We start from the raw sequence: 23,855 nt of genomic DNA, 5'->3' as shown, positions 1-23,855 counted from the left end.
CATGTAGAGAATTATAGGTTCCATACACCTTATCTAAGTATAATATTCAAAATACAGCATACATATTTTTAAGATAAATAAATGATGTAACTTTTAAAGGAAGATGGCATATGTTTAATATATATTCTTTATATATATATTTAACATATAAACTTAGAATAGGCATGTAGCTTTTAAAAGCCTAAAGTGAACAAATGGACACAATTCTTTTTCCACAGTGGGTCATTTCCTCATTAAAAGAGGTTTAAGAAATATAATGTGCTTTTATCTCTAGTTGTAAGTTAAATTGTGGCAACTCAGCTTGTTCTACCTTCCTATAAAATTGGCAATTTGATAGAAACAAGTAAAAGGAATTTAGGAAATATTTATTTATTTGTTTATAGTATATGTATGATAGATATGTATGCTTCTGTTTCAATTTCAGATTCCAAGCCCTAAAGCGAAATTATTGTCTGGAGAATGGCTATATGGGGCTGATGATAATGGTGATGATGGTCTCTTCAGCAATTCTACAACAAAGCCCTTGGTACTTACCATATTGTATTTAGTTTTTGAAAAGGCCCCAGATGTTGCTTTTAGTTTTGATTGCTTGGGGTTGTTTTAACCACGTAATAGAGGTATGCAAAATACAGTAGTACCTTGGGTCACGAACACTTATGTTCATGACCAATTCGGGTCACGAACAGCTCCGTTCGCAAAATTTTGCCTCCGTTCGCGAACGCCGGATTGGGTGACGAACAGGATCCACGGCCATTTTCCCTCCCGTGACACGTGGTCGTGGCTTCCTGTAGGGAGGGGGACTCTCCCTCCAAGCAATAACCGCCTCCCCACCTGCCTTCCTGTCCTCCACGCCAGAAGTCGCGTCGAGCAACATTAGTGTTCTCTCTCTTCGTACTGTATTTTGTTTAATATTTTTGCAGTTTAAAAAAAAAACATATGGTTCAAAACGGATTAACCGTAATTACATTGAACCTTATGGGGAAATTTGATTCAGGTCGCAACCAATTTGGGTTGCGACCAGAGTCGTGGAACGAATTAAGTTCGTGAACCGAGGTACCACTGTATTCTGAGCTCTGAATGCACATTCTGAATGATCCAAGCTTGGAAGAATCCTTCTGAGATGACCATGGGATGTTTTTGTTACTTTTGACATGTAACTTTTGACAGTGTAGTATTTATTTTTTCTTTAAAAATATTTTGTTACTTCAAAGTAATTAACAGACACACACACAGAGTACAGAACACATATAATATTACATCAGAGTGCAATAGAACTGCATAAAGTTTCTTCAAAATCTAAACTTGCAACTTTAAAGTTTAAAAATGTTGGGCAAAGAAAAGTCACAGCTGGTCTACATAGTATGTCATCAAAAGGCTTCAGTCTGACAGGATCTTATTTACATTAACTTTACTTGAAAAGAAGGGGGGAAAAGCTGAGTGGTGGGAAAGACCAGAGGTGGCTCCACTCATCTTCATACCTCAAAACCTTGCATTTTGACATTGCATAACTAGTTTTTTTCCTTCTTAAAATTTGATCTCCTTATACCTCTCACCATGTAAATGTTTAAACTGACAAATTGTTGGGACAAATAGTCTTGATTTTACTATGTTCGTAATGTTTAGATATTATCAATCAGGATACTAAAACAATAGTATCAATAGTATTAAATTGGTTTTAATGTTATTAAGCATTAGTATTAGACAATAGTATTAAATTGGTTTTAATGTTGTTCAAAGAGAATACACAATGCTATTTTTGTAGTTATAGATCTTGTTTTCAGTGTAAGGTACATATTTCAGTTTTCATATGTTAGTGATATTGGCAACTTGCAACTGCTTTAATAACTAAGATAAAGCACAACCTTGTGTTTTCAGTATGTTATTTTAATTTTAATTTTTGAAAGGTAGCAGAAAAGAAAATAATAAAGAAAGACAGTGCCATTTCTTCCTTGGAAAAGGACAATACAGTTTTGCAGAATAATCAACATGTCAAACAAGAAGAATCAAAAATTCAGGCCACTGAGGTTTGTAAATTTCAATTTTGAGTTATGGGTTTGAATGTATGGAAATTATATATCTTAAGAGAAAGGCGTTTGGATGTTCAATAACCATTAGTAAGTAGGCATATCTTCAGGTTGAAGAGTTTGTATATACATACTTGCCTATTGTGCTGTTCCCTTTTTGGGTAAGCAACACTGGTCACAATGCAGAAAATGAGTAGGAAATGGTAAACCAATAGTAAATTGGGTTTTTTTTAAAGATTTTTTATCCTGCCTTTATTATTTTTAGAAATAATTCAAGGTGGTGAAGATACCTAATACTCTTCCTCCTCCTATTTTCCCCACAACAACACACCCTGTGAGGTGAGGGGGACTGAGAGTAACTGGCCCAAAGTCACCCAGCCAGCTTTCATGCCTAAAGTGGGACTAGAACTCACAGCCTCCTGGTTTCTAGCCTGGTGCCTTAAACCACTAGACCAAACTGGCTCTAGTTTATACCAGCTCCATTCACTATACCTCTCTATATCTTTCTGTCCTTAAAAAACTTCCTTGCTTCAACTGCATTCATACACTTTTTCATAGATTGCTTTTCTTTGAATTTCTAATATCTTTTTCTGCACCTCAACAACTCCATCCACCATCACTACTTCTTGGTCTTCTTTCCTCTCAGGTCATTCACTTTTCCTTCATATATAGTTTTGCAATGTGGGCCTCATAAAGTCTCTCTATATGACCAAAATTACCTCAGCGTCCTACATTCATACTGGTCACTTACTTTTTTATTTACATTCATTCATCACCTATTTTCTTTAACCTGTCTCTTCTTGTTTTACTACAGATACTTAATTATCTTTTCATTTCTCCTGACATACCCAATTCTTACTTCCATATAAGAAAGTTCATCTTTGTTGCCCTCCTCTGAACCTGTTCTAACCCATCAATATCCTTCTGGAAATGTGGTACCTAGGATTATACAAGTGTTGTGCTGAGTAGAGAGAAATAATGACTTCATGTGTCTATGGTATGATGCTTCTTCTGATACAGCACAGAACTGCATTAGTTCTTCTAGTTTCATTCTTCTGATTCATGTTCAGCTTCTTGTCAATGACCACACTGAAGTCCTTTTCAGGTGTAATGTTTCTGTAGAGAGTAGAGGAGGTGACTTTGACAGAAACATGCGAGCCCATTACCTAGGCAGTAGGGGCTGAAGCGTTCTTTAAGTGCTGGGAAACAAGATAATATTCAGAAGCGGCAAGATTAAGCCTATCTCAGTAAAATGTAATTCTGGTCTTCGTGTGGAATTGATTTTCTAGTCTGTTCTACCTAGTGGGGCTGACAGTTTCCAACTACCTCATGCAGCAACTGTTCGAAATTACAGTGGTTAAAAAAAAACAATTTTGCAACCAATCCTCACATTTACAACCATTACAGCATCCCGCAGCCACCTGATCGCCATTTGCATGCATGCGTGTTCACTTGCAACAAGCAGAGTTAATACAGATGGACCGCATAGGTGAATCTTTCACGACAAAATTTATATATCTAAAAGGATTTCACAGAGGCTGGCAAGGTAGAAGTTTCTGCAAATAAGCATGCCAGGTACAATATGGATAGCAGGGATCATGGCAAAAAGTATTTTCACAGAGATATATACCATTTCATGGTAGCAGTCTACAATATAGCACTTTTCAACGTTCCCATTTTCAAGAGAGATGTGCTAGCTCGAGTGAGATTTTTGTCCTGGATTTATAACGGTATAATCTTCTAAGTATACTTTATCTTCCCCTTGCTTCCTGAGCACTCTCCCTCCCTCCCTCCCTCTCACACACACACAGAGTTCTCTGGCAAGAGTCACTCCCACTCGTCTTCTGTTGTGCTCACCTGCGGCACTCTCCTACCCACCCACCCGCACTCCTTGGAACTAGCATGCCTGCATTCTGTAGTGCTCACCTATGGCACCCACCTAGAGTTCTTAGCAGCCACCTGTGGCATGCATCCATCTGTCCTTAGCTCTCACTCACCAGCCTGCTTGCATGAGATTCCCACCTCTTCCTACACTGAGGTCATGTGAGGTTCTCAATTAATGACCCGCATAGTCCTGGGGTTAAAACGGCAACCAGGGCTGCCGGAATTGCCATTGCTAAGCGATGCAGTTGCTTGATACATGATATCATGCTTTGTGACTGCATTGCTTAGAGACAAAAATTCTGGTCCCAATTGCTGTCATAATCTGAGGACTACTGTATGTTGGTGTTTGTGCATGTGTGTGTGTGAGGAAGATGGAGGGAGGGTGTGCTTCTATGAGAGCATTTTTGTGTAGGTTTTGTGGAGGAGGATGGGAAGGCAAGGAGGGAGAAGATGTGAATGGTTCAGTGCTGAGCGTGGATGCAGTGTCTGCCTAGAGAGTGCAAACAATCATCCCACATCCAGAAGCCTTACAAAGGGCACCAAAAGTTACCGTATTTATCGGGGTATAACACGCACAGACGTATAATGTGCACCTTAATTTTAAGAGGGAAGTTTGAGTAAAAAACCTTAAATTTAAAATAAATGTCTTGGAAGCAAAATAAAGGGAGCTCTGAACTTTTTGTTTAATATTTATACCACTTATAAGGTAAATACGTAATATGAAAGAAAAAGTACCTCTTTGAACTCCCCATCGCTCGCGCTCATGGCTCATGCCTGAGCTCCACAGAGCAGGAGGTGCACGGCGGGGGAGCGAGCAAAAACCTGCGCTCCCCTGAGCTCTGCAGAGCAGGAGGTGAGTGGTGGGGGAGCGAGCGAAAACCAGCGCTCTCCTGAGCTCTGCAGAGCAGGAGGTGAGTGGCAGGGAGTGAGTGAAAACCTGCACTCCCCATCACTCGCGCCTGAGCTCTTCAGAGCAGGAGGTGAGCGCTGGTTTTCACTTGCTCGCCCATCGCTCACCTCCTGCTCACCTCTTGCTCTGCAGATCTTGGGCTAGCGCGAGCAATGAGGAACCCTGGTTTTCGCTTGCTGCCCCACCGCTCAGGCGCGAGCGATGGGGACCACAGGTTTTCGCTCAGTCCCCCACCTGCTCTGCGGAGCTGCCCTGGTTACAGCCCTGGCTCAGATGAAAGCTCCAGTCTCCCAGCCCTGCCGCTTGAGTATCGGCATATAACATGCAGCTAGGATTTCAGCCCCAAATTTTAGGGGGAAAAGTGCATTATACTGCCGATAAATGCGGTACTTAAAATAAGTATAGAAGGCATTAGTAAGATCGTAAGTTGTGTCCATGTTATTTTTTTGCTTAGCGACCGAGTTGCCAGTCCCAATTGTGGTCACTAAGCGAGGACTACCTGAATACACTATGATTTTTCTCTCTTAATGTAATACCTTACATTTTTCCTGTTAAAGAACTTCTTGCCCCAACCTGTTCAGATTAGATTGTAATGTTGTTCTGTCATTCTGGGGGTTGCCAGACCTCTAAATTTTGTGTCATCTGCAAATCTGTTAAGTAGCTGATCAATCCTATCATCCAAGCCATTGATAAAAATGTTGAATAGTACTGGCTCCAAGACTGATCCCTGCAGAACCCCATTAGTAACTTTTCCAACTTGATGTAGAGTTTTAATTCTGATTCTCTGAGTATGGTTAGCCAGCCAGTCATGGACCCACTTTGCTGGAGTGGCTTCCAAACCACACTTTAACAGCTGTTCAGTGAAAATGTCATGTAGAACCGTGTCAGACATTTTGCTGAAATCAAGGTAGATTATATTCATAGCATTCCCCTTGTCAATCAGAGTAGTTACCCTGTCAAAGGAGATAAGATTTGTTCACATGATTTATTTTTTGACAAAACCATGCTGAACCAAGATGCTTACAAATGGCCAGCTTTATTTCCTGCTTGTAACATCTTTCTAAGTATTTAAATGTTAAGCTCATTGGTTGATAATTACTGGGATCCTCTTTTTCTCCTTTCTTGATGAACGGAATCACATTTCCTTTTATCCAGTGCTCTGCTACCTCCCCTGCTCTGAAGGACTCCTCAAAGATAATTGAACAAGGCCCTTTGTTCTGATCATTTTTACAGCATTCTCATACTTGTGCTTTTTTCCTATCCATAGCCTTTTGCATTCTCCCAAACATCTTTTTTTCATTCTTTCTGTTAGCTATGTTAGGATAAATCACATTTTTACTTATATCTAATATGTCTTAGAAAAATCCACTGCTCTTGATATAAGTAAACATAAGGCACTTCCTTTTTTCATTAGAAAACTGCAAGCAACTGCTTTACTGGCATTTTAATTTTTGGTATGTTTTAACTAGGAATCCTCCATTGATTACTAGAGTTTCCTCCGAGCTTCAGCTTGTAGATGCATCTTGCAGTTCCTAAATAATGCATATCTGATTGAATTAGTTGTTTTATTTTTCCCCTTTGGAAAAAACAGATTTCTAGATAAGACTAAAAATTGCCCTGCAAGGGTAAAAAGCACTGTGGGAGGTCATCCTTTCTGTGCCTGTTTAGTGTTGCTGCTATTTTGCATAACAACTTCCATTTTTCCTGATCCCTGTTAAATCTTTTCTCCCAGTATGTATTTGCTTCACCTACTGCCACTAACAATAACATTTATTTTACTGTATAAGGGACATTTGGAAATTAGCCCAACAGATAAACTGTCTGGAAGAAATTCTACTATGAAGCCACCATCAAAGGCACCATATCATGTGCCGGATGACATAAAGCATACCAAAGTAGCCTCTACAAATACTACAGAGATGGGAGTCAGTTTTGATTACCCCATGAAAGCAGACACTTTGCAAAATGCCAACAAGGTAATTTGATAATGAAAAATCTCTATAAATATGATTATTTTAATGAACTTGTTCTAGTTTCCAGATGGTATTTCAAAACTATCTGAAATCAAAAACTCATTTCAAAACTATCTGAAATCAAAGAGAAACTGTGAAGAAAAGTACTTCACTCTAGACCCTCTTCAGTTACCCTATTCTGATGTATAAATTTGTTTAGCTGGATTCTTTCCTCTTACCTCAATATGATAAGTACAAATTTCAAAATAGTACTGCTTCTGTTAAAGATATGGCATTGCCTGCCCTTTCTGCTTGTTAAATTGTGCTGCTTCTTATTTTGTGTCCTTACTAACCCAAATTACAGGGGAGAATCAAAGTGAGTGGGAAACGAAGGCCACCAACCAGAACTGCCAGGCGATTAGCTGTTGAAGAGTTTAATAAAAATGAAATGAATATCACAGAGGACCCATGTCTACCTCTCTTAAAAGGAAATTCTGGGCCACCAGCTATATTATATAATAGTGAACTGCATAGAAAGGAAAATACTGAAAAAGCTTGCGTGGTTCTATCAGCCAACAGCAGCAACCAACCTAATGAGTCAAAATATAGCCCTCTTTTAAAATCAACAGCCTATTCTGATGTGGATGATCTCTTTGAGTCCAACAATCTTTTTACCAAGGATAAAGACTCTAAAGCAGTCTTAAAACCAAAGGCAACACTGGAAACTGAGGGCATTGTAAGCCAGGCCTCAAAAAGTGAGAAATTGTCTGTTGCATCAGCACAATATAGTACAAGTTGCGATGACCTCTTTCAGTCTGGAAAGACATTAAGGAAAGCCAGTCCTGTCCCTTTCCTGGAGGACAAACAGGATGTCTTCACCACTAGTAAGAAAACTGTGAAGAGAAAAGAACGGGAACTCACATCTCAGTTACCTCAGAGTTCTCCAATCCATGACATTTTTGAGGTAATTTTGAAAGTTTTTCTCTTCAGACTTGGATTCTTCTTACTTTGTACTGTGCTTGTTTTGTTTGTTCTATAGGCATTAGTAGTGCTGGGAAAAACAACTTAGGATGAACATCTCTTAAATGGTTACAAAAAAGTGAATAGGCTAGGATAGATAATAATGAGGATAGGATAGAATTGGAATCTTTGTTTTAAAAAATAATGAAGATATTTAACCTGATTGTGCTTATTTCTTCCTTAACTTTTTTTTTTAATCTTATTTTTTCACATTGTCCTGTGTAATTTCTAAGTCAACGCCTACAAAAATTCAGCAGGAAACTTTGATTTAATTTGCATACTGTTAGGATCTTGGTGTTCTCTGAGCTTTGTTGTGTTCCTGCAGATCTTTATTTGCCAGGATAGGTAACATCATCAGCGCAGGGGAGAATGGAGTTTGTTGGCTGTTTGTACATAGTAGCTTGCCCTGCCTGTCTTGCTTGGGGTGTGATTTCTTCCTTGATGGTTCCTTGATTAGAATACTGTTTCTCCTGATTGTTACCTGGTGCTGTTTCCCATGTATCTGTATGTTGGTTGCTAATGTAAGGTTTGCCCCGTTCGACAGAGAAACTCTCGTGACACATGTGGTTCACAAAGAAGGTTTACTCATGCGTAACGTAGTAGTCACAAGCAAAGCCAGGACTGGCTTGGTACAATTGCATCACTTGTTATATTCCCCCCTTCCCGCGCTTTTTTCCCGCCCCGCGATCACGTTGCAGCTGCGGATTATGGGCTCCCAATAATCCCCCTTGATTGTTCATGATGGCAGGATCGGTCAGGGTCTATTGTCCTTGATTGCCAGTCCCCCTCCGGCTGGGTTGGTTCCTCCCCGTTACGTGCAAGCCCGCGGGTTCTGTGCTGCGTTACGATCTTGTTTCGCTGCCTGCGGCCCCGTTCATTGCTGGCTCGCGCCGTTATCAGTTTATAGTTAAAAGCTACCGCTGCGGTTTTCCGGTTTGGCTGGGTGCAGGTGGCCCGTTAATTAGCGGCGCTTTCAGTTCCTCTTTTCCCCGCTAGCTACCGTTGGTGGGTTCCGCGTGGTCTGGCTGCGAGCTTCCCTGAAGCCCCGTGCTGACCGAACCTGACATACCGCCCCCTGAAGACAATTCCCCCCCCGGCTCTATTTCGGCTTCCCGGGGTATTTCTTGTAAAAGTCCCGCACTAGGTCCGGTGCCCTTATGTGGGTTTTACTCACCCATTCGCTGTGGGACTTGGGAAAATGTTTCCATTGCACTAGGAGCTGGGTTTGCCCCTTGTGCCTCCGGGCGTCCAGTATCTGGTTGATCTCGAAATGCTGCTCCCCCCCGACCATGATGGGTGGTGGCACTCCCTCTGTCTTGTGCCAGGCGTTCCCCGGCTGGTGCAGCTTTAGCAGGCTGCAATGAAACACCGGGTGGATCCTTCCGAGGCTTTTCGGGAGCGTCAGCCTGACGGTTACTGGATTGATGACCTCTGCAATGGGGAACGGCCCCACAAACCTCGGGCTGAGTTTTTTCGATGCCTGGTGCGTCTTTAGGTTTTTGGTTGACAGATACACCTGGTCCCCCACTTTCCACGGCTCCTCGGGGAGCCTCTTGTGGTCCGCGTGTTTCTTGTAGTCGGCTTTGGCTCTTTGCAATGCCGCGTGCGCCGCTCGCCGGGTCGCGTCGATTTGGGCGAACCGGGCGTCCAGGGAGTTGATCTGGGATTCCGGCTGAGGCAACTCCGGCATGGGGACGAAGTCTCTCCCGGTGGCTACTTTGAACGGAGAGAACCCGGTACTCTTGTGGACGGCGTTGTTGTATGACACTTCCGCGAATGGTAGTAGCTCTGCCCAATCGTCCTGTTGGTGCCCCACGTAGCAGCGCAGGTACTGTTCGAGCCCCCCGTTCAGGCGTTCCGTGGCTCCGTCCGTCTGCGGATGCGCCGCGGAAGAAAGGGCTTGTTTCGTCCCCACCCGCTTCAGGAACTCCCTCCAGAACCGCGCGATGAAGTTGCCGCCCCGATCGCTGACGACCCGTCGGGGCGCGCCGTGGAGCCGGTAAACATGTTGCACGAACAGTCTTGCCAACCCCTCTGCCGTGGGGACTCGCCGGCACGCTACAAAGTGCGCTTGTTTAGAGAATAAGTCCGTAACCACCCAAATGGCGGTCTTCCCCTTACTCTCCGGGAGCTCTACTATGAAGTCCATGGCGACCTCTTGCCATGGGCCGTCGGGTTCCGCTACCGACTGGAGTAGCCCTCTAGGTTTGCCTTTGGCCCCTTTCGCCGTCGCGCACACCGGGCAACCCCCCGAGTACGCTTCCACGTCCTTACGGAGCGTGGGCCACCAAAATTGCCGCCGGATTAAGTGGAGCGTCTTTACGAAGCCGTAATGCCCCGCGCTCCGGCTGTCGTGGGCTCTTTCCATGACCTCCCGTCGGCAACCCTCGGGCACGTACAGCTTTCCTTCGTGCCACCACAACCCCTCCTGGCTGGTTAGCACCTCTCGGTTCTGCTTGAGCCAAGCGTCCCGCTCCGCCGCCTCCGCAAACCCTTGCCTTACTTCAGGCGCCGCGTCCCGTCGCTCCCCCTTGGTCTGGCTTCGGGTCACCGCCTTTGCAGCCAGTCTGCTGGCAGGGATGATGGAGTCCACGATCTCCTCCCGTAGGCTGGCGTGCTGGGGCATGCGAGACAGTCCATCTGCTAGGAAGTTGCGCTTCCCGGGGATGTGTTTTAGTGTGAACCTGAACCTCCCGAAGTACTGGGACCACCGCGCCTGTTTGGGGGATAGCTTACGCGGGGTCTTCAGGGCCTCGAGGTTCTTATGGTCCGTCCACACCTCGAACGGTTCAGCTGCCTCCTCCAGTAGATGCCTCCACGTGGCCAGTGCCCACTTGACTGCGTACGCCTCTTTCTCCCACACCATCCACCTTCTCTCCATCTCGGTGAATTTGCGGGAGGCGTAGGCGCATGGGTGGATGGCCCCCTCCGGGCTGGGCTGGAGCAGGACTGCCCCCGTTGCCACGTCTGACGCATCTACTTGGATTATAAACCGCCGATCTGGGTCAGGATGGCGCAGGATCGGCTCCGCTGTGAACCGCCGTTTTAGCTCCTCAAACGCCCCCTGGCATTCTGCAGTCCACGCAAGTGCCATGCTGGGCTTGGGGGGTTTCCCAGTGCCCTGGTCTTCAGCAGGTCGGTTAGGGGAAGGGCGATTTGGGCGAAGTTCGGGATAAACTGTCTATAGAAGTTCGCAAACCCTAGGAAGCTTTGGAGTTGCCTCCGGGTTCGCGGCGCTTCCCAGCCCAGGACATCCTTCACTTTCGCCGGGTCCATCTCAATTCCCCGGCTGGATATTCGGTAGCCGAGGTAGTCTAGTTGCTCTCGATGGAACTCGCATTTCGATAGCTTCGCGTACAGCTGTGCCTTCAGCAGTCTCTGGAGCACCGTGCGCACCAGGCTCACGTGCTCCGCCAGGGTTTCGGTGTAGATGAGGATGTCGTCCAGGTAGACCAGGACGCCCCGATAGAGGAGGTCGTGCAGCACCTCATTTATTAGCTGCATAAATACCCCCGGGGCCCCTTTTAATCCGAACGGCATCACGGAAAACTGGTAGCTTCCGAGCAGCGTGTTGAACGCCGTCTTCCACTCATCTTTTGCACGGATCCTGACTCTGAAGTAAGCTTCGCGCAAGTCCAGTTTTGTGAACACCCTCCCCTTAGACAGATGCGACATCAAGTCCTTCATCAGGGGGAGGAGGTATTTGTACTCCGTGCTGATTGCGTTCAGCCCCCGGTAGTCCACGCACATTCGAAGCGAGCCATCCTTCTTCTCCCGGAATAGTACCGGGGCCGCTAATGGCGACTTCGCGGGTTGGATGAACCCCCGCGCCAGGTTCTTGTCTATGAACTCCCGCAGAGCCCCCATTTCTCTCCTTGACAGGGAGTACATTTTCGGCTTAGGCAGGGTCGCCCCTGGCTCTAACTCGATGGCGCAATCACTGGGCCGGTGTGGTGGGAGCTGGTCGGACTCCTTCTCCCCGAACGCTGCCGCCAGGTCTCGATACTGCCTCGGGATTCCGCCGCCCGTCGTGGGTTCCCCGGGCCCGGCCTCTCTCTTTGCGGTTGTCTCGCCAGTCGCCGCTGCCTCCCCACGCCTCGGGATCGTTGCGGGTCTCCGGGGTCCCGGCGCTGCTGCTGCTGCCGGCCGGGTCTCAGGCTCCGTCGGCTCTCGCCCCGTCTCCCGGTGTCCCGGACCCTCCACTTGCCCGTCTGTGGTTGCGGCCGCACCCGTCTCCACGGCTCGGTCCCCTCGGCTCCCGCACTTCGCCGGCCTGTTGACCCCGAACCGCACTGCCTCCGCCGTCCAGTCGACCCGTGGGTTCCGTCGTCGTAGCCACGCCAAGCTGAGTACCACCGCGTAGTCGGCCACCGGGACCACCACAAATCTCAGTTCTTCCCGGTGACTCCCGATCGTCATCTGGACCGGCTCGGTGTAATACTGAGCTGCCCCCCCCCCGCCAGCGTGCCGTCTAGCTGGCTGAATGCAATGGGCTCCCGGAGGCGCCTCAGCTGTAGTCCGAGCCCCGAGACCACAGCTGGGTGCATCAAGCAGTGGGTGCAGCCTGAGTCCAGTAGCGCCCGCAGCTGTGCCTCCCCTCCGGATCTCACCCCCCGGATGTGTATTCTTACCCGGAACGGAGGGCAGTCCTCATCTCCTATTGGGTCCGCGCGCCTCGACTCCTCTGCTCGCACTGGAACGCCGTTCAGTGCGAGCGCGCCTCGTTTCCCACCGGCTCCGAGTCCTCTCCGGAGGACGCTGTCTCCGGGGTCGACCACCCCCCGCGTCCTTTCTCGGTCACCGCCGCCACTGCCCCCTTCCGCGGTCGGTCGCCGGCCCTTTTCCCGGTCGCACGCGGGGGCTTGACTTCAGGCCGTGGTGGGGCTCCTTCCCGCTCCGTCGGGCACTGCGCCGCTCGGTGGCCTCTGCCTCCGCACCGGAAGCACAGGTTCGGGGCTCTGGTCGCCTCTCGCACCCCGGTGGACTGCCGCCGACTGCTCCGCCTTTCCTCGGGGGTTCTCTCCCTCGGCTGGTCCCTCGTCTGGTCCCGTCGCCTCACGCTCTGTTGGATCTGCCGCCACGCCGATTCCGCCGTTCCGGCCAGCCAGATCCAATCTTTCACTGTGGACGGGTCGTCCCGCCCCAGTGCCCGCTCCAGGATCTCTGGATTGAGCCCCCTCTTAAAATACTTCACCCTCAGGGACTCCGGCCAATCCGTGAGCTTCTCTGCCAGTCTCCGGAACTCCAGGGCGTACTCTGATACCGACTTGCCCCGCTGTCTGAACTGCAGGATGTCATCCTCCGCCCGCTTGGCGCTCAATGTGTCCTCGAATCTGTCCCGGAGCGCCTGCATGAAGTCCGGGAAACTCCGTAGTTCCGCCGCGTTGGCATCGTATAGTCCGATCACCCAGCTAGCTGCTTGACCATCTAGCAGCTCGGCCACGTAGGATACTCTATCCTCGTCCCTAGCGAATAGGTGACCACCCCTCTGCATGAACCCCCTAACGTGCGTCAAAAAGTGCGGCAGCTGTTCAGGGTCCCCTGAGAACTTCCCAGTGATACCTCGAAGTCTCAGGGCGTCTGCCGCCCGTCGGTCCACCGACCGGGGCGTCGTGGGCGGTGCCGGCTGAGGTGCCGGACCGCCACCCCTGTTGCTCGCCCCCTCGCTCACCGCAGGTGGTCCCACTCTCTGTAGCAGGGTCTGGAGCATCGCCTCCATGGCGTCTAGGCGCCGCTCGACTCTCTCCTCTAGTCGGGCGAACTTCTCGTCCCACTCGCGGTTCCGGGATCCTGAACCTCGGGTTATCGTGACGCCTGAACCGTCTGGCCCTTGGTTCACGCCCATCGACCACCGCTCGGCTGGAGGGCGCCCGGTCCTGGCCGCTGTCCCGTCGCTCCCGGGTGGCTCCGACCGTCCCTCCTCGAGCCTGGGTTCCTCGTGCTCCAGCTGACCCACGGATTCCTCGTCGCTGGTCATGCCTGTATTGGAAAAGGAAACGCTCCTCGGTGGTACCGGGTAGCGCTAACGGTGAGTCCTGGCTTTATGTAAGGTTTGCCCCGTTCGACAGAGAAACTCTCGTGACACGTGTGGTTCACAAAGAAGGTTTACTCATGCGTAACGTAGTAGTCACAAGCAAAGCCAGGACTGGCTTGGTACAATTGCATCACTTGTTATATTCCCCCCTTCCCGCGCTTTTTTCCCGCCCCGCGATCACGTTGCAGCTGCGGATTATGGGCTCCCAATAATCCCCCTTGATTGTTCATGATGGCAGGATCGGTCAGGGTCTATTGTCCTTGATTGCCAGTCCCCCTCCGGCTGGGTTGGTTCCTCCCCGTTACGTGCAAGCCCGCGGGTTCTGTGCTGCGTTACGATCTTGTTTCGCTGCCTGCGGCCCCGTTCATTGCTGGCTCGCGCCGTTATCAGTTTATAGTTAAAAGCTTCCGCTGCGGTTTTCCGGTTTGGCTGGGCGCAGGTGGCCCGTTAATTAGCGGCGCTTTCAGTTCCTCTTTTCCCCGCTAGCTACCGTCGGTGGATTCCGTGTGGTCTGGCTGCGAGCTTCCCTGAAGCCCCGTGCTTCCCTGAAGCCCCGTGCTGACCGAACCTGACAGCTAAGGGGGATGTACTTTGGGCTGTTTCTTCCTTCCTTGATTTTTGGTTGTATCTTTTAAATTGCATATAAATAAGGTGTATCTCTATGTGTCTGTCAATGCCAAACAGATTTGTCAGAATGCCAAGCTACTGGAATTCCCTAGCATTTTTTTTATTTGGCTTGGTCTGAAATGTCAACAGTTTCCTAGTTGAAACTGTGGTTGAATTTGTGTGTTGAGAGATGAAAGAATTTTCATCATGTCTTCTGATGCTAGTTCAGTAGTTCTTTAGTTTTCTGAATGTGCTGTGCCCTGTCCATAATTGTGGTTCTGTTCATGATAATTGTGTTCATTTCTTCTTTGGTTACTAGATCTTTGGGCTTCGTTAAGATGTTTTGGAGGGATTTTGTTACATCTAGTTACATCTCTGGAAAAAAACAAGACCACTACAACCTCTGGCATCACTGTAGCACAGAAACCAATGAAATTCCTCCAAAACTTCTTAAGCAAACCCAAAGAGGAAAAAAAGGAGTAATCTACAACACACAGTGTTGTAAGACAGATAGGTAAAAGATTGGCAGAACACACCCACAAACATCAGCTGATAGTCATGCACTGATGATGTCACCTAGAATGGTAATGAAACATCTGCAGGAAAACAAGCTCAAAGAACGAAGATCCCAATAGTTCAATCATGAGGTATATACTGTATATTCTCTACTATTTATATACTGCCCAACTCACAACTTTTAGCAATTCACAATAACTATAAAATCCAATAATAAAACATTCATGGTGAATTAAGGTTAAAATCAAGTCTACTTACCACAATCCCAGTGTCACAGTTTACCCCCTAATCTTCCAGAATAATTTGGTGCTAACTACTTTCAGAAAGTTATTAATGATAGAGCCAATCTCACCTTCAAGAGGAGGCCATTCTCACCTTCAAGAGGAGGCCAATCTCACCTTCAAGACAGAGGCCACCACAAAAATAATACCTCCAGGCCTTGAGTCTCATCACTTTCTAGAAGTGGAAAACTACATACTAATTGTTTCTCCTAAAGAGATGCTTGAATCCAATTGGAGGAGGTAATCCCAAAGGTAGCCAGGTGCCAAGCCTTAAATGGCTTCATAGGTTAAAACCACTAATTTAAATTGAAACCTCTTGGCAACCAGTGCAAAGAGGAACTGGGCAAAGGACTTCCTGTCTCTATTTGCCCTTCCAGCAGAGTGTGAGTCCTGGAGGATCCCCAAATCATAGACTTACTTCCTCAGGAACTGGGCTACCCTCTTGGGAGACACTGCCAGATTTGTCATCTTCAGTGGATAAATAGCAACTCTGTTATAATTTGTTTTCACTCAGACTCTATAGCCTCCAAGCCCCCAGACAAGACTTTCACTACATCTCCAGCTGGCTCTGGGGTAGTGAGTTATAACTGAATATCACCCTGAACCTCTGGATGACCTCTCCCAGCAGCTTCATTAAATGTTAAAAAACAGGTGGGGGGTGGGGTGGAGAAGATTGATCACTGTGCACAACACAAAAGTAGCCATTGGGCCAATCATTCTCTTCTCCCCAACTGGAACCACCGAGAAAGGTTCCAGTTGAGTGAAATCATTTTTAAAAACCTTCAACCCTGCAGGCGGTCCAGAAGAATATCAGGTTGATGGTACCAAAAGTTAGTGAGGGATTCAAAAGGACCAGGAGGGGTGTGCTACTCCCATCCTGGTCCCATCCAAGTTTACCAACTAGAGTCACCAATCCTTTTCAGTCTCATGCCCAGGCCTGAAACTGTACTGAACGGGATCCAGATAATCTGCTTCTTCTAAGGCACTTTACAGGTGAATCCCACATATTCAACAGCCTTTCCTAAAAAGGAAAGATTGGAGATTATCAATCAAAGCTGGATCCAGAGAGGACATCTTGAGGGGGTATCCTACAGTCTGCCTTAAGGCTGCAGACTTAACACCTTTCCTAAAGCAAGGCATTGAGAGTTTCCTGGATCCAGTTTGTCACATCTCCACTGCTCCCTGAAGGATCCAGGAAGGGCATGGGTCAAGTCTACAAGTGGCAGGGATCCTGTTAGATACCCTATCCACTTCCTCAGAATCCGCAAGCCAAAAAGATTCCCAGGTAACAGAGCAAGATGCTGTCCCAGTCACACCTGGTCTTCATCCATGAGAAATCAAGACTTAGGAGGATCTGAGCAACTTTATCAGTAAAGTGGTAGGCAAACACTCAAAATGATCAAGTGGGAGCTCTGCTTATTCTACCCTCCCTAAAAGGAGTTTGCCACCCTAAACAGTCCCACCACCAATCCAGTAAAGGAGAAGTAATGACACTTTGCCTCATTACTACAGTGTAGGGTTGTACCAGAGCTTTCACTCTGATTTATTCCTAGTCTTCCACCACCAAGCAAGTATCATTTTTGCCGACTGATCTCCAAAGCTCTTCAGAAAACCAACAAACACCTCCCCCAGGATTGACACAGAGAAAAACCAGAGGCCAACTAGGCTATTGATAGCACTACCTGCCAAATCACTGGGAAATTCCTCAAATTTTCTCTGGAAACCCTCCAAATTAATTAGGAACCTTGGTGAAGCCCTTTGGTTCCTTCAGACCTGCAGAGGTCCTGGGTGACAGTCAATCCCTCTTGGACCAGGAAGTGATCTGACCATGGCAACAGGCTAGTTGTAATGCCATCCATATTCAGATCACAGTACAACTGTTGCAAGAAGAAACAAGTCCAAACCCTAGGTTTCTTCAGCCACAGTTTACCTGAGACAAACCCATAGTTGCTATGATAGCCATGAATTCCAGGGCATGGAGACTGAAGTCACCAAATAACAAAGGATGAGGAGATTCCAACACTAGCCCAGATAATGGTGAAGGAGGCCAGAGAGGGATCCAGCTGAGTAGCATTGTAGGCAATATACCAGGAGGGCCTTCAGCTTGTCCCTATGGCCCAATGTAATATGTAATTCACATCTGTCACCACAGAAACAGAGCCCCCAGTCACAGTTAAGGTGAACCATGAGATCAGTGCCATCCCTCTCCACTGATCTCACTGCCGTTGCCTAACTGGGTTTCAGTAATAATAGCTCATCCACAGTTAAATCATGAACAATATTGCCTTAATTACAAATGGACCTGACATTTACTAGCAGCAACTTGATCCCAATGTCACTCAACCACCAGGACCTAGGAATGGGGCAGCCAGCTTAGAAGTTAAGATTGATAGCAGATTGTCAGACTCTGTGTAACAGATCATTTTAGATGTATGTATTGACCCCCAACTATACTTTAGCCAGCAAAGAAAATAGTACATCTTAAATGATGTATTGTGGGGTGAGGAATTAAAGGCCAATAAATGAAAGGATAATGTCATGGAACTATATCTGGCAGGGCGGATAGATTATATTCTTATTTACAGCTCATATCCTAAATACCGTCCAAGATTCAAGTTAGGACAGTTCCTGGTCTCCTGTACATTCTCTAGCCTCTGTTCCCTTATTTCAGGGAGCAGAAATGCACAACCGCATTTCATATATAAACATTTAATTATATACAACCACATATAAATAGCCAGTTCTAGAACCAGCCACTCAGCAGAACTGATTTCTGAAGCTTAGTTGCAGAAAATGAGAGCAATTTGTATTTAGTTTTACAAGCACTAACCAGAGAAAATGCATACCTTCAAAGATCAGCCCTATATTCAGAAAGCCTTTTCTTTATTCAAGGATGATATATTTGCAGTAGAAACTGTTAAGCTGCCAGTCAAAGAAAAAATGTTGGAAGTCAACTTGTTTGATGATGATGTTGACATCTTTGCCGATCTTGCTGTAAAATCAAAGGAAAAGAGTACCAGAAAGAAAATGGAAGCTAAATCCATATTTGATGAGGACACAGGTAAATAATTTGATATTTGTAGAATGATCTGCAAATCATTAACAAGTAAATTTTTATAGAAACAGATTGAGAAAACTGGTGATTTTATAAACTAAAAAAAATACGAAACTACACTCTAATGGGACAAGGGTTGAGGGATGTCTATTTTGATATATTTCTTCAGAAAGCAGTAAAGGGTCCTCACTGACCCTATTTTGTTACAAAAACTGAGCCTTGATAGAAAAAGAGGCAGACCATGAAGGCAGAGTAGGATATATGCCAAGAAAGAGGTGGAAAAACACTTGAGTTCCAGGAACTTAATGGGGCTTGCTCTATTAATAGTATTGGGTTCAAACTAGATCCCACATTGTGTATCTTTGAAGTTCTCATTTTTGAAAATTCATATTCTATCCAGTGGAGAGTATAATTATTCAGAATGTAGCAGTTGTTAAAAGCATTTTCAGTTAAGTCAAAAACCAACCATGGCAAGAAATATGTTGTATAGTCTATCTTGCTGTAGTTGGCAAGAAATGTGACTTGGCATGGTAAAAGTCACACTTAAGAAAATAGACTAGGACAAATACTTATTTGATTTAAATCTAAATTAATATAGATTGTATGATTACTCTTCATGTATTTAATAATTTGACTTTTCTGTTACATTAGAGATTAAAATTGGAGGCACTATTTTGAAGGGGCTCTGCAGGCTCCATTCGAGGTTTTGAGAGGCTCCTGCACCCTTGAGCCTTTTTGGACTCAAGTGTTTTCAATTCAGTCAGCACTAGAAATTCCTGTTTTTGTTATTTCAGGCCTACCAAAAGTTGTGAGCAATACGATATTGATACTTTTGCTAAGAATGCACCTAGGGATCCTAAAGGCTTTTTATCAGCATCCTTCCTTGTACTCCTGCTAATATAATCTAGCTCATAATTGTCTCCAAACTTTCTGTAGCTTTCTTGTCATGTACAAGTACAAATTAACTGTTTTCTCCCTCTCTCTAGATGATATTTTCTCACCTGTTAGTCAATCTAAGACATCAGTCAAAAAGACCACCTTTCAGACAGTCTCAGGAAGTAAGTGTGAACTTAGAACAGCAAGCACTTTTGAAGACCCTCTCAACGCATTTGAAGGGCAATAATAAAGAGACTGCTGGACAATTTAAAATACACTTATGTCACAGAATGCTAATTCCTTTATTTTCTAATCAAATACCTGATATGACAAAACTGTGAATATTCCTGGATTGCTTACCTGTTTTATTCCACATGGCATTTAAAAAAATATTTGTAAAAGCTGCTTGAGCAAACAATAACTGTCCTAATTAGCTTGTTCTTGGTAATCTAATATATTATATAGAGTATAAATCAAAATTACAAAAACATTAATATTGATCAATGGTATTTATGAAATCAATATTTTCTGATCTGCTGCCTTGTAAGCAAACTCACTTTCTGGAATTAACTGTGATTATAACTCATGATTATAAGAATCTATATTCTCCTTTTGGGTGTATGCTTGGTTACAGATAAAGATTGTTTCATTTTGCTGGAAGGGATGGGATAAGATGGAATGGAATCATTCGCTACCATATATACTCGCGGATAAACCCACCTGCAGATAAGCTGTCCAACATTTTACATGGCAGTTTGGTTAAAAATTTGAGGGTCTGCCTATCTGTGGATGGGCTTATATGCAAGTACGTATGGGAAATATTAAAAAATATTTTAAATATTTTAAAAAGTATTACCATATATACTCGTGGATAAGCCCATCTGTGGATGAGCTGAATCCGATTTTTTAAGTGCATTTTGGCACCCAAAATTCTTGGCTTATCCACAAGTATATACGGTACTAAAACATCTCTAGCCTGGTTTCAGTTATTTATCTCATATATGCTCTGACTGTTCACTGTTTCTCTTCCCCTCCCCACCCCAATTAGCAGTCCCTGGTGAACTCTCTCAACCTGATAATCATGTTTTACCTTAGATGTATGGGATTGCATACAGTGACTGTCAAAAACTGGGAGTAATCACTGATTTTGCATACCATCAGAATTCTGTTTGGGTTGAGTCTCCATAAGTTTGGCCAGTTTACCTTAATGTAGTATCATCACCAGGCAATGATAAAAATGCACACATTTTGGAGTGAATGTCAGCAAGCATTTATTGGATACTATCTCATGTCAAGTACCATGTGTTATCTCAACTATTCAGTCTGTGAAAAAAGCAGGGTATATACTTCAAGTAGCCCTTTGAAGTAAAACAGTGTGGTTGCTCATTGAACTGAATGGCTGCAATGACAAAGTTGTTACGCTGACTTACATCTGAAGTAGTTGCAGGTGTAGAAAACCAACAAGCTGAGTCCATCTCTGTACAATCCAAAATCCCCGCAACGTAGCATTTAACATTTATTCCTTAAACTCTTCCCTTGGGAGGAAGAGCAGCATATAAATAAAATTAATAAATATAAATTATTGCAAAGACACTCTCTGATTCAATCCACATCACTGGTCAGATCATAATATATATTCATTCTTCCATATATTTCATGCAACTGCATTAGCCTCTTTCTCCCTTCTTTTCTCCCCCGAATACATACTAAGTTTGAACATTTTACATTTTTAAAAGATACAGTAGGAAATTCAGAAACATAATATGGTGTAATCTTATTTTCTAACACTGAAAAAATTGTCATTGTTTCATTATAAGACAATGAAAGCTTAATCAGTAAAGCAGACAAAATTGTAAAGAAATCATCTGAAGAGCAGTGGCTTGGATAGAATCTTAACAGAGTTACTGATTACTTTGTGCAGAATCAGTGCTGTCGAATAGAAACACAGGTTTCTATAGAGAACATTTTAGAGAAATCCCCCAATCTTCACCGTAAACACTGCATATAGTAAAAGCAAAATATTTTTTAAAAATAGGCAGAGGTGAAGCAATTAGGTATTTGAAATTCTGACATTTTGTTGTTTTAAAAAGATGCACAACCAATCACGTGCAGGTATTTGCATAATGCTCAAAAATCTGGTGTTCAGAACAAGATACAGAGAAAGAGCAATAAGCATTACTGCAAATACCAAAACACAGGCCCTCATAATATTCAAAAGTACTTTCAAAGGTTTGCTATTCTGTAAATATGAAAAGGACTGGGTATAGAACCTAGAACAGAAGGAAAGGCCAAAGCGGACACTTTAAAATAAAACAGAAACAGTGGGATACATTAAATATAAATGAGAACAGTACTTACAAATAATCTTTCAACATTATACTTTTATATTATCTAAATCATCTGAAACAAGATAGAACTCTCTTGAATGCCAACTTCCCAGCCAGCCAAACCAACCAAACTTGCCACTTGTATAGGAATAGGAAACTTGTATGGGAATTGTTTTTGAACTGGGACACCAATTTTCCACTCAGCCAAAACAACCACATTTTTCAGTCACACACGACTAGAATGCTTTGATGGAATGAGACACAAATAGTTCATGAGAACCAGAGTTTACCCATTTGGTGCATAATTCCACCTCAGAATCCCATCCAGCCAGTTACAAAATCCACTAATCATGCAGGACTAGATTCCCTTAACTCTTTTAGTCAAGATGGTGCTGTTTTCAGACAGGCACCCTAGAACTTCATGCAGCATTATCATCTTGATAATTCCCTAACTTACTAATACCAGAAATAGTCAATTAAGCTTGTTTTGATTATAGAAGGCTTGGTGTGGTGCTTTGATGGTGTAATGTGGATTCTCAAATACAGACAAATGTTAACTGCATTTTAAGTTTTTTTAAAGGAAACTGATACTGCTTTTTACAGGAGCTGCTTATTCCACCAAAGGATTCAGTCATGTGAAAAAGAAAGTACACCCTCTTTGAGTTCTATCATTTTACATATCAGGACATAATAAAAATCATCTCGTCCTTAGCAGTTCTCAAAAGTAGGTAAATACAACCTCAGATGAACAACAACACGACATATTACACCATGTCGTCATTTATTTTACAAAAAGAAAGCCAAAACAGAGATGCCATGTGTGAAAAACCAAATACACCTTTACTGCTTCCATAGGTATGAAGAGGCTAAGTAGCAGCCAGGTGCTGCTAATCAAATGCCTTTGATCATCAGTAAGCATGACTACCTCTATAAAAGCCGAAGTTTTAGGAGTTTGCTGGTCTTGAGCATTGAGGTCTGTGTTAACATAATGTCAAAGAGTAAAGACATCAGCAGTGATCTTAGAGAAGCAATTGTTCCTGCCCATCAGTCTGGGAAGGGTTATAAGGCCATTTCCAAACAATTTGAAGTCCATCGTTCTACAGTGAGGAAGATTATTCACAAGTGGAAAACATTCAAGACAGTTGCCAATCTTCCCAGGAGTGGATGTCCCAGCAAATTCACCCCAAGGTCAGACCGTGCAATGCTCAGAGAAATTGCAAAAAATCCAAGAGTTACATCTCAGACTCCTCAGGCCTCAGTTAGCATGTTAAATGTTAAAGTTCATGACAGTACAATTAGACAAAGACTGAACAAGTATGGTTTGTTTGGAAGGGTTACCAGGAGAAAGCCTCTTCTCTCTAAAAAGAACATGGCAGCATGGCTTAGGTTTGCAAAGTTGCATCTGAACAAATCACAAGACTTCTGGAACACTGTCCTTTGGACAGACAAGACCAAAATGGAGATGTTTGGCCACAATGCATAGCGCCACATTTGGCGAAAACCAAACACAACATATCAGCACAAACATCTCATACCAACGGTCAAGCACGGTGGTGGATTTGGGCTTGCTTTGCAGCCACAGGACCTTGGGCACCTTGCAGTCATTGAGTCAACTATGACTCTGTATACCAAAGTATTCTAGAGTCAAATGTGAGGCATCTGTCCGACAGTTAAAGCTTGGCCGACATTGGGTCATGCAACAGGACAATGATCCCAAGCACACCAGCACATCTACAACAGAATGGCTGAAAAAGAAAAGAATCAAGGTGGCCTAGTCAAAGTCCAGACCTCAACCTGATTGAAATGCTGTGGTGGGACCTCAAGAGAGTTGTGCATAAACAAATGCCCGCAAACCTCAATGAACTGAAGCAGTGTTGTAAAGAAGACTGGGCCAAAATTCCTCTGCATCAATGTGAGAGACTGAGAAAGTCATACAGAAAACAATGACTTCAAGTTATTGTTGTTAAAGGTGGTTCTACAAGCTACTGAACTAAGGTGTACTTAGTTTTTCACACACGGCTTCTCCATTTTGACTTTCTTTTTGTAAAATAAATGATGACGTGGTGTAATATGTGTTGTTGTTCATCTGAGGTTGTATTTACCTACTTTTGAGAACTGCCAAGGACCAAATGATTTTTATTATGTCCTGATACGTAAGACCATAGAACTCAAAGACGGTGTACTTTCTTTTTCACACAACTCTACATTCTATTTAATTCTACCACTGATATTTGTGGTGTAGTTTCGCTTCCACCTCTTGTGACATTTTAGAATGGTTTTTCACCATGAAATAATAAGTGACTATAAAGACAATGAGTTTTTTCCTGTTTTTGAATGAGCCACATACTTCCACAAAGCTATAATGTAGCA

General features: G+C 44.6%; 1 protein-coding gene across 6 annotated transcripts in view; it reads left to right on the top strand.

Moving 5' to 3' along the window:
• The window catches only part of WASHC2C (WASH complex subunit 2C), an 82,989-nt gene extending 63,229 nt beyond the window's left edge, over positions 1-19,760 (top strand). For all 6 annotated transcript variants that reach the window (XM_088139369.1, XM_088139368.1, XM_088139367.1 and 3 more), the window contains 6 exons: positions 425-526; positions 1,905-2,024; positions 6,606-6,794; positions 7,135-7,734; positions 18,120-18,288; positions 19,269-19,760. In XM_088139369.1, the coding sequence (XP_087995495.1) occupies positions 425-526; positions 1,905-2,024; positions 6,606-6,794; positions 7,135-7,734; positions 18,120-18,288; positions 19,269-19,405 (1,317 nt within the window). In that variant the 3' untranslated portion in view covers positions 19,406-19,760. The remainder of the gene's footprint in view (positions 1-424; positions 527-1,904; positions 2,025-6,605; positions 6,795-7,134; positions 7,735-18,119; positions 18,289-19,268) is intronic.
• Positions 19,761-23,855: the final 4,095 nt, after the last annotated feature.

The sequence above is a fragment of the Python bivittatus genome, unplaced genomic scaffold (genome assembly GCF_059951505.1).
Source record: "Python bivittatus isolate LINGU-HERP-01145 unplaced genomic scaffold, Pbiv_v1 ctg000210_np1212, whole genome shotgun sequence".
NCBI classification, from domain to species: domain Eukaryota; kingdom Metazoa; phylum Chordata; class Lepidosauria; order Squamata; family Pythonidae; genus Python; species Python bivittatus.
This window is presented reverse-complemented; position numbering and strand designations above follow the sequence as displayed.